Raw genomic sequence first — 15,990 nt, forward strand, 5'->3', positions numbered from 1 at the left:
CTGCTGGAAGAACGATGTAAGTCTTGCTGTGTTCAGTGGGCAGCTTCTTGATTTCTGCTCAGTGCAAGCCAACTAAATGCATCAGTCTGGGAAAGCAGCAGCAGAGAGCATTGAGAGCCAAGTGCAGAAAGTCACAGGCTCCCTCTGAAATCTCTAGCAGATTTCACAAACCCTAGGAGGCAGAATGACACTCCCCAAGTTCCAGTCATGTTAATAGTCCAGAAAGAACTCTCTGAAACTGCTCCAGAGGCCAGTGGCTCAGAACATATTGGAAGGGTAACCTGTGGGTAGCAGTGCATTTGTCTTCAGCAGAGCCAGGCTGGCCAAGTTGGTGAGCACTCAAGGAGAACTCCAACAGGGCCAACAGAGAGCTCGGCTTTCCCCTCTCCTGAACCCCACAGTGGCACTGGCCTCCCAGCTTCCCTTCTGGCTGGGCAGCTAAGTGCCCCTTTCACCTGGCCCTAGTTCTACAGGACAGCTTCTCTGCCTCAGTACCTGGAGGTCTTTGTCATGGCCTTGCCTCTCCAGGATCAGCACCCGGTCCTGTAGCTCCTCCACAGTCCCCTGGAGCAGGTCGTTTTCCTCTAAGGTGGCACTGAGACGATGCTCTAGCTCCCGTTTCCGATCCGACAGCATTTTGATCTGAAAGGGTGGAGAGTCACAGGGTGGTGTGCAGTTACACCCAGGCTGATGAGTAGGAAGGGAGGAACTGACCCCAAACATGAAGGCCTATGTCTCTCCAAGTGCTCTGCCCAGGGGCCTGGTGCCCCCATCTTTGAGAGAACAGCTGTGAACTCCCAAGATGAAGAGAAAACCCCTCCCTTCTAGAAACGTGTCTGGGAAGGGGTGGGAGATGAACTTTGGGGAAGCTGGAATGTGGGATGCCAGGAAGAGGAAGGGAAGGGTCAGTGTTCTGGAAATTCCACAGATAAGACAGAGAAGGGCTCCACCTTGTCTGCCCATGACTTTACCTCAACCCCACAATTTCTGGGGGAGTGGAGCCTAACCCATGGTTCCATTCTTCCTTCTCAAGTCATAAGCACAAGAAAATGCCCGAGACAGCCCAGTGAGCTGCTGTATTCTCATACTTCACAGCTCTCTTCTGTACTTCCCCCCACAGCTAACAGACCTGGCTCTAGAGGTCGCAGCTCAGACCTGGTGCCCCAAATTAATGGGGGAGTTGGTGGGGTACAGAAGGCAAAGCAGTACCTGCATCAGTCTGTGTCCTGGGAAGGAGCAGGACACGACACAAAATGAGTAACTGATTTTACTCAAAGTGTCGTTGTGCCCGAGCAAGTAAATTGTGACTAGAAGCAATTTCGCTCCTCTTATTAAACAGACTGGTATGTTTGTACACTGTGTATCTAGCCAGCCTCAAGAGATATAAATCTGCTTTCAGGAAGGTCTGTCTAGTCTCTTCAATGTCAGTAAGAAAATAAAGGATAAGAGGAAAGAGATGCCAAGTCTTCTGGCCTCAAGGTGTGTAGGCTCAGTAGGTGTGCTGGGGCTCCACAAGGCCGGCAATGCTTCACCCCGAGAAACTGCCCGGGCTAACGGGCTACAGAAGCCTTCCCAAGTTGTGCAGGGCCTCCTGGCTCCTCCTATTTATCAGGTCCCTGCTGGATTGATCTCTCAACCAGCTTCTTGCTCCCAACATGGTTAAGATGTTCTCTGTGCTCTCCAGTTTGGCCTGGAGAACAATCTATTAAGAGAACCAACCTCCTACCCTTTCCTGGGGAGATTTGAAAATGAATGTCTGATGCGTCTGAGGTTCTCTGAAATCCACCTTTCCTTCTGCTTTTTGTCTATTCTCTGTCTCCACACTAGGATTCTGTTCGTAGGGTACAGATCTTCCCTGGCCACCAATCAATCAGATAAGATGCTGTCCTGGGGAAATGAAGTATGTGGCCTTTGTCCAGAGAGATCAGGTATCTAGCCAAACAAAGACATACTGTCTCTCAAGTGTGCACCTGGGTAAGGGACCAAAAGGAACAGGTCCTTTTTGTGAATGGGGCCACTATTCCCCACACTGAAGCACATTACCCACATGAAGGGAATTCTTACTCTAGGTGATTTTCATTTAAATACCCTCCAACCTTTACATTTTCCTTCCATGGATAATCTTTGTTTCTCAAGTTCCAGTCAGTGAAATAATGAGGTAATACAGTTGTGATATACAATCCTGGCCCCTTAAAAAAAAAAACACAACTTTAGAAGTTCAGAGCTACATGAAGTAATGTACTTGGACAATTTCATAGGCTGCCTTCTTAAAGTAGCAGTGGTACTGCATGAAGGCATCGATATTAGATGACAACTCCCTCACCCCACCCTATGCACTGAACTTGTGACCAAATCTGCCAGTTAACATTCCTGGGAATGACCCTGAGTCACAAGGGTCTTGAAATAGTGAGTAGAGGCGAGAGGAAAACAGGCAACTCGAAGGAGTCAGAGCTTGGCAAAGGCGGTGGGACAGAAAGTCATGCACACAAGTGGTCACACACAGGCATGCCGAACCCCGCCGGAACAAGCTACTTACTTCAAGAACCTGCTGCTCAATACCAGTAGTATTTCCAAGGGGAGGGAGAAAGGAAGGGAATGATAGGCAGGAGAAAAGAGAAGATATTGACAGACTTTAGGAAAAACATCTTCAGGTCATTTCCAAAGCAGGGGAGCAGCCACCTGGGCTTCTCTGGGCCTGACCACACCGACGGATTCCTTAACCACAGCGGGGGTGCATATTCATCTGGCCCTAGACCCTTAGACTGTCCCCTCAAGTGTACCTTAGCCAAAGGGTTGCTGTCCAGACAACTGGCTTAGGGCCCCTCAAGATCAGACTAGGTGGATGCCGCCCTGGGGAAGAGCCCCTGTTTGGGCTGCTGATACGACTTCCCTCTTCTCCCCTCCCACAACCGGGTTCTCACAGAGTTGTCCTCTAAGTGCTACTTTTTCTTTCCCTCTGGCCCACTCAGGGCCATAGACCCTGACTGCCATGCTCTGGCCTCTCATACACTTTTAACAACATTACTTGATTCTAAGTACCACACGAGGTGCTTTCCATGTATTAACTCATCAAACACAACAGTCCTATGAAGTAGCTACTTTATGACTCTCATAGGTGAGAATTATAATAGGTCCCAATAAGGTGGACTGAACTGGACCTACATGGAATAGAGAAAGGGAAAATCCTCTTCCCCATCTTCTATTTAGGATTGGCAAGGACGTTTGTGGATGGATTAATATGTTCAGTAAAAGCGGGTCATTTGTGATTTCAACACACTCAGCAGTGACTCTGAGCAACCTTATTCTTCCAGACAACAGGCAACCCAGTGCAACATGAGTCAAGTGTTCCCCATTTAGTTTCTTACAGATACATCTCTAGAGACTTTTAAATATTTTTAGAGACTGTAGACAAAACAAAGTTTTATTTCCCAGTTCAGGGCTCCTTATCCACCAGATCCAGTACAGCGCCTCTAACGAGAAAAGCACTTCCATCTCCAAGCAGTGCCACACAGGCGGACTCACCTCAGCCTGAAGGCTTTCAAGCCTGATGATGTGCTGGTTAGTCGAGGAGTTTTTCTCCCGAAAGTCTTCTCTGAGGGCATGGACTTGCATGGAGAGCTGTCTCTCAACTTCTGAGGCCTGCAAGCAGAAGAGACCTTCAGGGTGGATTCGGAGGCTGTGCAAAGGAAATCTGTTAAGATCTCAGCCTTTCCTTTCCCAAGCATCTCTTTACAACTTCCTACTCTAGAAGGAGTATAGGATGAAATGCGGGTCCATGTAGTCCCTAGTACCCGAACAAGACAAACATCCATCTCTACTTCCACTACGGGGGGAGTTTATCTTGGTAAAGACCACTTTGCCTGTCAGGGGAAACAGGCCTAAGAAACAGCAAGGTCTCAAATGTTAAGTACCATCATTATCACTCTGTACACAACAGAAGTTCAGCAAACATCTACTAAATAGAGAAAAAGTCTCTGTTTTACGTGAAAGAATAAGGCAGATAGATATACCTACTACCTTAGAAATTCCTTTATTTCTCTCATCCATTTCCTCAGTAAGGCCCAAGTGAATCACCTCTGTCTACATTTCTCATTTCCATTCAACATAGGCACTATTTGAAGTTCCCTGTAACATGTTAAGATTTTTTTTAAGATTTTATGTTTAAGTAATCTCTACACCCAATGTGGTGCTCGAACTCACAACCCTGACATCAAGAGTTGCATTTTCCACCAACTGAGCCAGCCAAGCACCCCAATGTCTGTTAAGATTTTTGCCATTCTTTCCTCAAGGACATCTTTGGCAACTTTTTAAGTTTATTTATTTTGAGAGCGAGCGAGCACAAGTGGGGGAGGAGCAGAGGGGGGAGGAGGGGAGAGAGAGGGAGCAGAGAGAGGGGGGAGACAGAGACAGAGAGAGAAGGAGAGACAGAGAGAGAAGGAGAGACAGAGAGAGGGAGGGAGGGAGGGACGGACAGAGGGAAGGAGGGAGGAAGGGAGGGGAGACAGAGAGAGAGAGAGAAAATATGAATCCCAAGCAGGCTCCAAGCTGCAAGCACAGAGCTCCACATGGGGCTTGAACTCACAAACCGTGAGATCATGACCTGAGCCAAAATCAAGAGTCAGACACTTAACCAACTGAGTCACCCAGGCATCCCCATCTTTTGCAACTTTTAATTCTCCAGGGGAGTGCTGGCTGAGACGCTTATTTCCAACCCTAATCCACTTATTTTCTAATGCTCAAACACAGCAGAACACCAACGACATTTAGTGTGTCAGCACCTTCTCTTGAACATGCAGGAGAGTGTTTTGAAAGAATGCTCCCTTGATAAGACTTGAACTCTGGTCTTTTTCCTGGGAGTCCAGCCTAGCTCCCAGTGAGGGGAGCCCTGAACACTGCCTGGTAGAGAGAAGAGCCATGGGACAGGTTAAATAACTGCCTCAGTGCTTTTCTGAGGCCAGATGGGGTCAGTAGGCTTCATGAGTTCTTGGGAGTGATCACCATGTGTTGAAATGGTTAGGAAAGGCTTCTGGAGGAAGTGGGATGGTAATGATGTTGACTTCGTAGGCTAGCTGTTCAGTGAGGCTCTCATATTAATAGATACATGCTCAATAGTTATTTTCATCTTCAAGGGCTGTATAAGCAATTGTCCATCTTAGTTTTGGTCCCATAGATTCAACTCTTGCTCCCTTAGACTAGAGAGCCATATAAGGATCTCAGCCTATAGTTCTAATTTTTTTTTTTTTTCAACGTTTTTTATTTATTTTTGGGACAGAGAGAGACAGAGCATGAACGGGGGAGGGGCAGAGAGAGAGGGAGACACAGAATCGGAAACAGGCTCCAGGCTCCGAGCCATCAGCCCAGAGCCTGACGCGGGGCTCGAACTCACGGAGCGTGAGATCGTGACCTGGCTGAAGTCGGACGCTTAACCGACTGCGCCACCCAGGCGCCCCTATAGTTCTAATTTTTAAACAACAATTACAAAACACACAAACTAAAAGCAAACCATCTCGTTTTACTTATTCTAAATTTAATTTTGGACACCACCAGCTTGTTGTAGTTTCTTAATCACTCAGAAACACAATGTTAGACATCCTTGCTTAAAAATAACATTAGTAGGGGGCACCTGGGTGGCTTAGTTGGTTGAGGGTCCGACTTTGGCTAAGGTCATGATCTCGCAGTTTGTGAGTTTAAGCCCCGTGTCAGGCTCTGTGCTGACAGCTCACAGCCTGGAGCCCACTTCGGATTCTGTGTCTCCCTCTCTCTCTGCCCTTCCCCTGCTAACGCTCTCTTTCAATAATAAATAAACGTTAAAAATTTTTTTAACAAAAAATAACATTAGTAATATGTACTGAGTAATTATGATGTGCCAAAAACTGTGCTAAATGCTTTCAATGCATTATCTCAATTGTCACAGCCAAAGGAGTGGTTATCCAGCTCAATTTACTAATGAGGGAACAGACTCAGGGAAATGAAAGAACTTGCCAAACTCTCAGTAAGTGACAAGATCAGAATGGTAAATGTGGGGCTGTCTTGTCCCCAAATGAGGACTTGGATGCAAGCACACCCTGTCTTGCTGCACTTCACTTCATTACAGACACTGTGTCCTTCACAAATGGGAGGTTTGTGGCAACCTGCATTGAGCAAGTCTACCAGTGCCATTCCGCCAACAACATTTGCTCACTTCCTGTCTCACGTGTGAGAATTTTGGTAATTCTCTTGACGTATTTCAAACTTTTTCAGTATTACTGTATTTGCTGTGGCGATCTATGATCAGTGATCCTGGATGGTACTATGGTAACTGTTTTGAGGTGCCATGAAATGTGCCCATTTGAGAGGACAAACTTAATAAATGTCGAGTGTGTTCTGACTGCCCCACCGATTGGCTGTTCCCCCGTCTCTCTCCCTCTCCTCGGGCTTCCCTATTCCCGGAGATACAACTATATTGACATTAAGTCAGTTAATAACCTTACAGTGGCCTTTAAGTGTTCAAGTAAAAGGAAGAGCTGCACATCTCTCACTTTAAATCAAAAGCTAGAAATGATTAAGCGTAGTCAGGAAGGCACATCAAAAGCTGAACAAGGCCAAAAGCTAGGCCTCTGGCACCAACCATCAGCCAAGGGGTGGATTCGGAGGAAGAGATCTTGAAGGAAATGACAAGTGCTACTCCAGTGAACACACGAACGATAAGGAAAGAAACGGCCTTATTGCCGATCTGGAGAAAGTTTCAGCGGTCCGGATGGCAGAACAAACCTGGCACGACACTCCCTGAAGCCAAAGCTGATCCAGAGCAAGGCCCGAACTGTCTTCAGTTCCGTGAAGGCTGAGAGAGGTGAGGAAGCCGCAGAGGAAACGTGTGGCACTAGCAGAGGTTGGTTCACGGGGCTTAAGGAAAGAAGCCATCTCCATAACACAGAAGTGCAGGGTGAAGCGGCAGGTGTTCGTGTAGAAGCTGCAGCAAGTTATCCAGAAGATCTAGCTCAGATCATTCATGAAGGTGGCTACACTAAACCGCAGATGTTCAGTCCAGGTGGAAGCGCCGGTCGGGGGAAGATGCCGTGTAGGGCTTTGGTAGCCAGAGAGGAGAAGTCAACGCCTGACCTCAAAGCTTCAAGGGACAGGCTGACTCCCTTGTTAGGGGCTAGCGCAGCTGGTGTCTTTGAGTGGAAGCCACTGCTCGTTTACTGTTCTGAAAATCCGAGGGTCCCTAAGAGTTATGCTAAGCCTGCTCTGCCCGTGCTCTGCAGATGGAACAACAAAGCCTGGATGACAGCACATCTGTTTACAACATGGTTTGTTGAATATCTTAAGCCAGCTGTGGAGACCCACTGCTCAGAAAACAAAGATTCCTTTCAAAACATTAGTGCTCACTGGCAGTGCACCTGGTCACCCAAGAGCTCTGATGGCGTGGAGATGTACGACGAGATTAATGCTGTTTTCATGACGTCCACTCTGCAGCCCGTGGACCAAGGAGTCATTTCCACATTCAGGTCTTATTATTGAAGAAATACATCTGGCTAGACGAGCTGCCGTAGACTGTGAGTCCTCTGACGGATCTGGGCCAAGTCAACTGGAAACCTTCACCATTCTAGAGAACACTGAGAACATTCCTGATTCACGGGAGAGGTCAAGATAGTGACGTTAACAGGAGCGTGGGGAAAGTGGATTCCAACCTTCATGGAGGAGTGGGGAGGGTTCTAGACTTGAGTGGGGGAAGGAGCTGCAGATGAGGTGGAGACAGCGGGTGAGCTGGGATTGGAAGTGGAGCCTGAAGATGGGACTGAATTGCTAGAAACTCGTGGTAAATGTGAACAGAGGAGGAGTTGCTTCTCATGGAAAGAGAGTGGCTCCTGGAGATGGAATCTGTTCCTGGTGAAGATGCCGTGAAGACTGCTGACGTGACAACGAAGCGCTCAGAATGTTCTGTACACTTAAGTGAGAAAGCAGCGGTGGGGTTTGGGAGCACGGACTCCAATTCTGAAAGAGGTTCCACTGTGGCTAAAATGCTATCAAGCAGCATCACCTGCTGCAGAGAAACTGCTCATGAAAGGGAGAGTCAACCAATGGAGCCAACTTCATTGTTGTCTTATTTTAAGAAACTGCCACAGCCACCCCCAACTCAGCGACCCCCACCCCAATCAGTCAGCAGCCACACCATCGAGGCAAGACCCTCCCCCAGCAAAGATGACCTGCCGGAAGCTCAGATGATGGTTCATGTGTTGTGGTTTTTTTTGCAATAAAGCACTTTTAAACTGAGATATGTAAGGTTGTTTTAGACATAATGCGATTGTACACTTAATAGAGTACAGTGTAGTGTAAACAGAACTTTTATGTGTACTGGGAAGCCAAAAAATTCATTTGGCTGGCTTTATTGTGGTATTTGCTTTCTTGTCATGGCCTGGAACCGAACCAGCAGTATCTCTGAGGTGTGCCTGTACTGTTTTTTTTGTATCTTGAAATAGTTTTTCCTATTTTTATGTCCCAGTATTAAACCCAAACCTTTATGAGTCCAAGTTAGTAAGACTTCCTTCCTTCCTTCTTTCTTTTTCTTTCTTTCTTTCTTTCTTTCTTTCTTTCTTTCTTTCTTTCTTTCTTTCTTTCTCTTCTTTTTTCTTTCCTTCTTCTTTAATGCTACGATATTTTACTTTAACACCCTCTAAATTTCTTCTAATAGAATTTAGGGCTCATAAGGAAAACTCTGCCTAATAAACCCTGCAGTTTGAATGCCTGTACTGAATTCAGTTGACTATCAAGGTTTCAAATATGTTTAGATTTGCAAAACGCACTGGGTAATTCAGGCAACTTACCTTATTCTGAGTATCACCAGCTTGATATGAATCATGTGACAACCACGCCACAGAGATTGCACTGAAGGCTATAAATCTAGCCCAAGCTTGTATTAGAAACGCTCCTGAGACTAGTCTCCTCTCAAAGTGATCTTCCTAGCAATAAAAATGATCTCTTTCTATCAGGTAGCCTGACTGCATCCAGAGTCTCAGCTCCTGACCACTAAGCTATAATGTGTCTTCTTTAAATGTCTGACTCCTCAGATGTGCCCAGGGATGTACTGTTCACAAAAGCTTTTAACCTACATCTCTCATTTGACTCTCTGAAAGCCCTAAGAAGCAGGAATCACTGGCCTTGTTTTGCAGACACGGAGCTGGAGGCCGAGACAAAGTGGCACTGCCCTGGTCTTCGGCTTCCCAGTCCTCTGCTCTTCCACGACATACAGCCGCCTCTAGCCAGGTAGCCAGTCGTGCCTGTTACGGTGATGGAGAGAATGCATCACTCAAATCTCCTACCTACTACTACTACTATCTAGTGACAAATCTACCACCATTTGCAAGGAGCTAATGCACCTCTCAAAGTAAATTATTCTCTTTTTCTTCAAAGACAGACTCTGGCTCAGATCTTTAGACCTAACAGAATGAGTATTAGCTATTTCTGCATATAAATTAAATAATAATCTCTTAAGTTTGTACATAACTCGTGTTCTAGATGCTTTCTTTTTTTTTTTTTTAAGTTTATTTACTTATTTTGAGAGAGAGGGAGGGAGGGGGAGTGACCGTGAGCACTTATAAGGGACAGAGAGAGAGGGAGAGAGAGAGAATACCAACCAGGCTTCACACTGTCAGTGCACAGCCTGATGTGGGGCTCGAACCCATGAGTCGTGAGATCATGATCTGAGCTGAAACCAAGATTTAGAGACTTAACTGACTGAGCCACCCAGGCACCCCTAGATCCTTTCTGATCAAAGTATGAGGAAGTCTGCAAAGTCTGTCTTAGCTCCATAATGAATTTCAGACCATCTTTGGAATTCCTCACGTAGCAGAGTTAGCCAGGATGACAGGGATCTCTCTGAAGGTACCTGCTCTGCTCCTGAGAGGACGGATGGTATAATGGAAAGAAAAAAAGTTGAGCCAAATGATCATGGTTAGAGTTCCTGTCCTACCACATATATGTATGCAAGTTACAGGAGTCATTTAATCGGAGTCTTATTTTCTCAAAATACAGGCCTATTCTTCTTTTACAAAATACCACAAAAAGGGCAGGGCTAATGGAATGCCCCTTCCCCCCCTTTTTTTTTTTTTTAAGTTTATTTATTTATATTGTGTGAGAGAGAGAGACAGAGAGAGAACACGAACAAGTGGGGGAGCGGCAGAGGAGAGAGAGAATCCCAATCAGGCTCTGTGCTGCTGTCAGCGTGGAGCCCAAAGTAGGGCTCGAACCCATGAACTTTAACCAACTGAGCCACCCAGGTGCCCCCCCTCCCTATTTCTAATTCAGGACTTTATGAGATTGAACTAAATCACTGAAGTTCAGGGAAATAACGAAAGGAAAGAAATATTACATGGCTACAAATTCAGGACAGTAGTGGGAAATAGTAAAATATTCAAGGATCAGTGTTTTTGTTTATTTGTCTTTAAAATGAGGTACTACTAAGAACACAATGTGTATGTTATAGGGCATTATCATGTGCACAGTCCATGGGGACCCACAGTTCTGGGGTTTGCACTGTGAACAGCCTGTTAACTGACTTGGCCAGCATCACAGAGATGGTGGATCAAGCTAAAAAAATACGGAGAAACAAATATTTGGCAGCCACGTCTTTCAGTTCTGCTCTCCTGGTGGCCCTTCAAAGCTATTCAATAGCCAGTAAATATTCAGGAGCCATACCCTTCTTGGAGATACAAATTTTCCTACTTTTTAAAAAATTTTGTTAACATTTATTTTTTTATTTTTATTTTTATTTTTTTTTTTTCAACATTTATTTTTGGGACAGAGAGAGACAGAGCATGAACAGGGGAGGGACAGAGAGAGAGGGAGACACAGAATCTGAAACAGGCTCCAGGCTCTGAGCCATCAGCCCAGAGCCTGACGCGGGGCTCGAACTCACGGACCGTGAGATCGTGACCTGGCTGAAGTCGGACGCTTAACCGACTGCGCCACCCAGGCGCCCCAACATTTATTTTTGAGAGACAGAGTGAGACAGAGCAAGAGTAGGGGAGGGGCAGAGAGGCAGAGAGAGAGAGAGAGAGAGAGAGAGAGAGAGAGAGAGAGAGAGAGAGAGAGAAAGAGAAAGAGAAAGAGAAAGAGAAAGAGAGAGAGAGAGAGAGAGACAGACAGACAGACAGACAGACAGAATCCAAAGCAGGCTCCAGGCTCTGAGCTGTCAGCACAGAGCCCAACACAGGGCTCGAACTCACAGACCGCGAGATCATGACCTGAGCCGAAGTTGGGCACTTAACTGACTGAGTCACCCAGGCACCCCCAAATTCTCCTATTTCTAGTTTTGGGGCAGCAGTCCTGGCCTCAGGACATTTTTTGGTAGTGGTGGTGGTGGAGTAACATTAGGGCAATTCAGTCTTATAGTAGAAAATGGCAGGGACTTAACACAGTTGACTTTCAAAATGATGAGTTTTGGCTACTGTGCCTAATTAAGCAGCCAGTAACAGCTGTGGCAAAACTGTGGCAAAGTATGATATCTGTAATCATAGGTGAATGTAAGAAAAATGGTATGATTTTAGTTCAGGTATTTGTTCTTTGGTTTTTGAAATAAAAATTTCAAAATTTTTTTACTCTTACTTTTCTTTTTTTTACTCTTACTTTTCCATGGTAAGAGTAACAAATGTTCAGAATAAAAATAATTAAAGAAGATTTGACTGACAGCCAAAGGACTGAAATGAGTTACAGTCCCCAGTTACTCCTAGTCATCAGTGTCCCTCCCCAGTGACATCTTTACTATCATCCACATTACAGAGGTTTCAAGGGAGTCCTTCTAGAAATTTCTATTCATATCTAAAATATTACAAAAAGTTATGCCTTTAACAATACATATATCTTAACATCTTTCCATAGCAATATGTAGATCTACTGTATTCTTTTTTTTTTTATTTTTTTTATTTTTTAATATATGAAATTTACTGTCAAATTGGTTTCCATACAACACCCAGTGCTCATCCCAAAAGGTGCCCTCCTCAATACCCATCACCCACCCTGCCCTCCCTCCCACCCCCCATCAACCCTCAGTTTGTTCTCAGTTTTTAACAGTCTCTTATGCTTTGGCTCTCTCCCACTCTAACCTCTTTTTTTTTTTTTTTTTTTCCCTTCCCCTCCCCCATGGGTTTCTGTTACGTTTCTCAGGATCCACATAAGAGTGAAACCATATGGTATCTGTCTTTCTCTGTATGGCTTATTTCACTTAGCATCACAGTCTCCAGTTCCATCCACGTTGCTACAAAAGGCCATATTTCATTCTTTCTCATTGCCACGTAGTATTCCATTGTGTATATAAACCACAATTTCTTTATCCATTCATCAGTTGATGGACATTTAGGCTCTTTCCATAATTTGGCTATTGTTGAGAGTGCTGCTATAAACATTGGGGTACAAGTGCCCCTATGCATCAGTACTCCTGTATCCCTTGGATAAATTCCTAGCAGTGCTATTGCTGGGTCATAGGGTAGGTCTATTTTTAATTTTCTGAGGAACCTCCACACTGCTTTCCAGAGCGGCTGCACCAATTTGCATTCCCACCAACAGTGCAAGAGGGTTCCCGTCTCTCCACATCCTCTCCAGCATCTATAGTCTCCTGATTTCTTCATTTTGGCCACTCTGACTGGCGTGAGGTCGCTCCTCATCAGGGAAATACTGTATTCTTTTTAACAATTATCTGTATTTAGGGCCACCGGGGTGGCTCAGTTGGTTAAGCATCCAACTCTTGGTTTTGGCTCAGGTCATGATCTCTTGTTTCATGAGATCAAGCCCAGTGTTTGGTTCTCTGCGGACAGTGTGGAGCCTGCTTGGAATTCTCTCTCCGCCCCCCTCACTGCTCCTCCCCTGCTTGTGCGCTCTCTCTCTCTCTCTCTCTCTCTCTCTCTCTCTCTCAAAATAAATAAACATGAAAAAAACTATCTTTGGTTATGTGAATATAACATAATTTATTTAATCCCTACTTATGAGCATTTAGAGTATTCCAAATCTTTGCTATTATAAACATTGTTGCAAAAACATCCTTGCTTATCCATCTTTGTGCTTGTGGGAGAATATCCTCTAAGTGAATAAATTCCTAAAAGTGGAATTGCTAGGTAAAAGAATACACATACTCACTTTGATAGGTATTGCCAAACTATCCCCTAAAAATACTGCACCAGTTTATATCCCCATCAACAGGACAAATATGCCTGCTTCTCAATACTTGCCACCACTGGGTATTATGAAACATTTTCATCTTTAGATACTTAATTCTAATATTCTTATCTCAAAACATTAAATCTTTTTTACTTTCATTGCATACAGATTGGATGATACAGAAAACCAGACGTTTGAGAAATAACTCTAGTTCTATTGGAGTGCTGAAAAGCACAGAGTGCTTGGGTTATTATTAATTAATCCTCAAGTTGGCAAAACAAACTGACACTGTGTATTACTTCTCCCTAATAGCCTAATTTGGTCAGAGTACCATCTAGGACACATTACTTTCTCTCCACTGAGCAGAGCTATTCCATGATTACTCTTCTTATTGGCATGAGGAATAACATAGGGACATTTCCCCAAACTAGAACATTTAGATTAAATGTGTTTAAACTGGCCAAAGCAGAACTGTTAACTGTATACTTTCTTGTTAAATGGAAAAGAAATTGCATTAATAACACAGAAGCAACCGTTTAACTGTTAAAAGGAAAAAAAAAATAAACCAGTCAGCTTAGAAATTATAGTAGGAAAGATCTACTATTTTAATACTCTGCCTGATTTATTGAGTTTTACTTAAAGAGAGAAATTTTCAATCCTTTTTCCGCCAGGGCATGATAATGGCCATCTGCTTGAAACACCTTGGGGGTAGCAATGAGAATGATAGCGCCTATGGCAGCATTTCACCTATCAAGCATCTACTGTGCTTTACCATCCTGTTCTGAGCCTTTCACATTTATTATCTCATTTAATCCTTATAACAGGAAGAAGCAGTTACTCTGACTTTCCTCACTGACAGATGAGGATATCAAGGGTAAGACATTTCCCAAGGTAGCAGTAAGTGCTGGAATGGGATTCCTACCCAGGTCTGCAGACTCCTACTAGCCTCAGCATATAGCACCCTCTTCCTATCCCCCTTTGCTCCATCTCAGAAATGCTTACTAAGGTTGACAGGGACATTAAAGCAACAAGCTTGAATGTATTCTCATTTAAAACAAGGGGCAAATTATTTAAAACCATTTGTACTTTGCTGTGGTTGAAAACCATTGTTTTAGCATACTATTTTTAAAATAATTAGTTTTTCACTTTAAATGTAACAGAACCTTATTTCTGAATTTTAAAAATATTGTTCGCATTTGGTTTGTTCCCCTAATCTTTCTACATGTGTCTGCATACAATTACTTATGATCATACTGTTTGTACTTAGCATTGTATCAAAAACACTTCCGTGTTATTATGATTCTTCTCAAGTATCAACTTAAATGACTGCATGTTCTATCTAGTAGATGTGTTATAATTTTCTTTACCACTCCTTATGGTTAGGCAGCTGGGATTTCCTCATATTTCACAATTAGAATGAATACATGTCACTGGTGTGGTGGGTAAGAAGCACTGAGTAGAAATGGAATAGACAAACTTACTATGTCAGATAGGGAGACGAATATGCTTATTAGCCTTTGATTAACTGAAAAATCCAATTAACCAGAGGTCTGTATTTTCTTATTTTCTAGATTTTACTGTTAAAAACATTCATATTCATTAACGGGTGGTGCCATGAGCCTACTGACAACATGTAACATGATAAGACTTTTTTTCTTCCACTCTTGGTTATTTATGATAATAATAGCAATAGCCATCTACTAGATGAATTATAAATAAATGTGAAAAATGTAAAATTGTCTTCTTGTTCTCACTAGGCTTCCATATGCCAATTTCTCCCAAAGCCTTTCAAAAATAAAACTCAGAAGTAAAATTTGTCATGTATTTATATTTCCCTTAACGTATGAAGACAGTAAGACTTTCACTACTACCTTTACAAAGAAAAGCCTTCATTTCTAGTAATGAGGCTTATGTAGCCTGACCCTCATACTGGAAACAATTGAAAATAGTGGGTAAAATAGGAAAGATGCTTCAAAGCATCAGGGCTAACAAAAATAGTGACAGATCTATGCTAATGTTTCACATATGCAAATTATTACAACCAACTAGTGGAAAACGATCAGTAAGAAATAAACCTAACTATGCCACTAATGAATAACATGACTACAAGGAAGGGGGTGGAGAAGAAAGGAACTAACCTAAGTAACTGGAAAATAGTATTTTTTTTAAGTTTATTTATTTTGAGAGAGAGAGAGAGGAAGCACAAGCAGAGGAGGGGCAGGGAGAAAGGGAGACAGAGAATCCCAAGCAGGCTCCACACTATCATTAGCACAGAGCCTGACACAGGACTCGAGCTCACGAATGGTGAGATCATGCCCTGTGCCGAGATCAAGAATCAGAAACAACAAACTGAGCCACCCAGGTGCCCCGGGGAAAACAGTATTTTGACTGTACACTGTAAGGTTTAAGAGAAAAGGCATATACACAGATACTGCACTGTAGTTAATAAATCTGTTTCTTGGGGTGCCAGAGTGGCTCTGTTGGTTTTGCATCTGACTCTTGATTTCAGCTCAGGTCAAGGTCTTATAATTGTGAGATTTAGCCCTACATTGGGCTCTGTTCTGGGCACAGAGCCTGCTTAAGATTCCCTCTCTCCCTCTTTCTTTCTTCCACTTGCTCTTTCTCTCTCAAAAAATTTTTTTGATTCTCACAGAGGTATGGGTCAGTGATTCTGACACTACTGTATGTGTTTAATAGAACTGAACAAGTAAGTAAATATATGATGTATAATGAGAACCAGGTTTTTCTTTTGCAGAAAAATAAGGTACAAATAAGGAAAGAAGGATAGAACGAATTCTGTGGTGTTGGACTGGAATCAGAGATATCAGTATGAACTTACTAATATTTTTTACAAATAGATAG

General features: G+C 43.6%; 1 protein-coding gene across 5 annotated transcripts in view; it reads right to left on the reverse strand.

Annotated features, from left to right (window-relative positions):
* The window catches only part of BICDL1 (BICD family like cargo adaptor 1), a 106,418-nt gene that overhangs the window by 21,678 nt on the left and 68,750 nt on the right, over nucleotides 1–15,990 (reverse strand). For 3 of the 5 annotated variants that reach the window (XR_009250439.1, XM_058691119.1, XM_058691121.1), the window contains exons 3-4: nucleotides 3,511–3,639; nucleotides 496–642 (exon numbers count right to left, since the gene is read on the reverse strand). Coding sequence is in view for 4 of the 5 variants with exons in the window: in XM_058691119.1 (XP_058547102.1) it covers nucleotides 496–642; nucleotides 3,511–3,639 (276 nt within the window). In the remaining variant the exon portion in view is untranslated. The remainder of the gene's footprint in view (nucleotides 1–495; nucleotides 643–3,510; nucleotides 3,640–15,990) is intronic. The other 2 variants (XM_058691120.1, XM_058691122.1) reach the window with 1 other exon arrangement.

This window comes from Neofelis nebulosa, chromosome 11, assembly GCF_028018385.1.
Source record: "Neofelis nebulosa isolate mNeoNeb1 chromosome 11, mNeoNeb1.pri, whole genome shotgun sequence".
Classification (NCBI taxonomy): domain Eukaryota; kingdom Metazoa; phylum Chordata; class Mammalia; order Carnivora; family Felidae; genus Neofelis; species Neofelis nebulosa.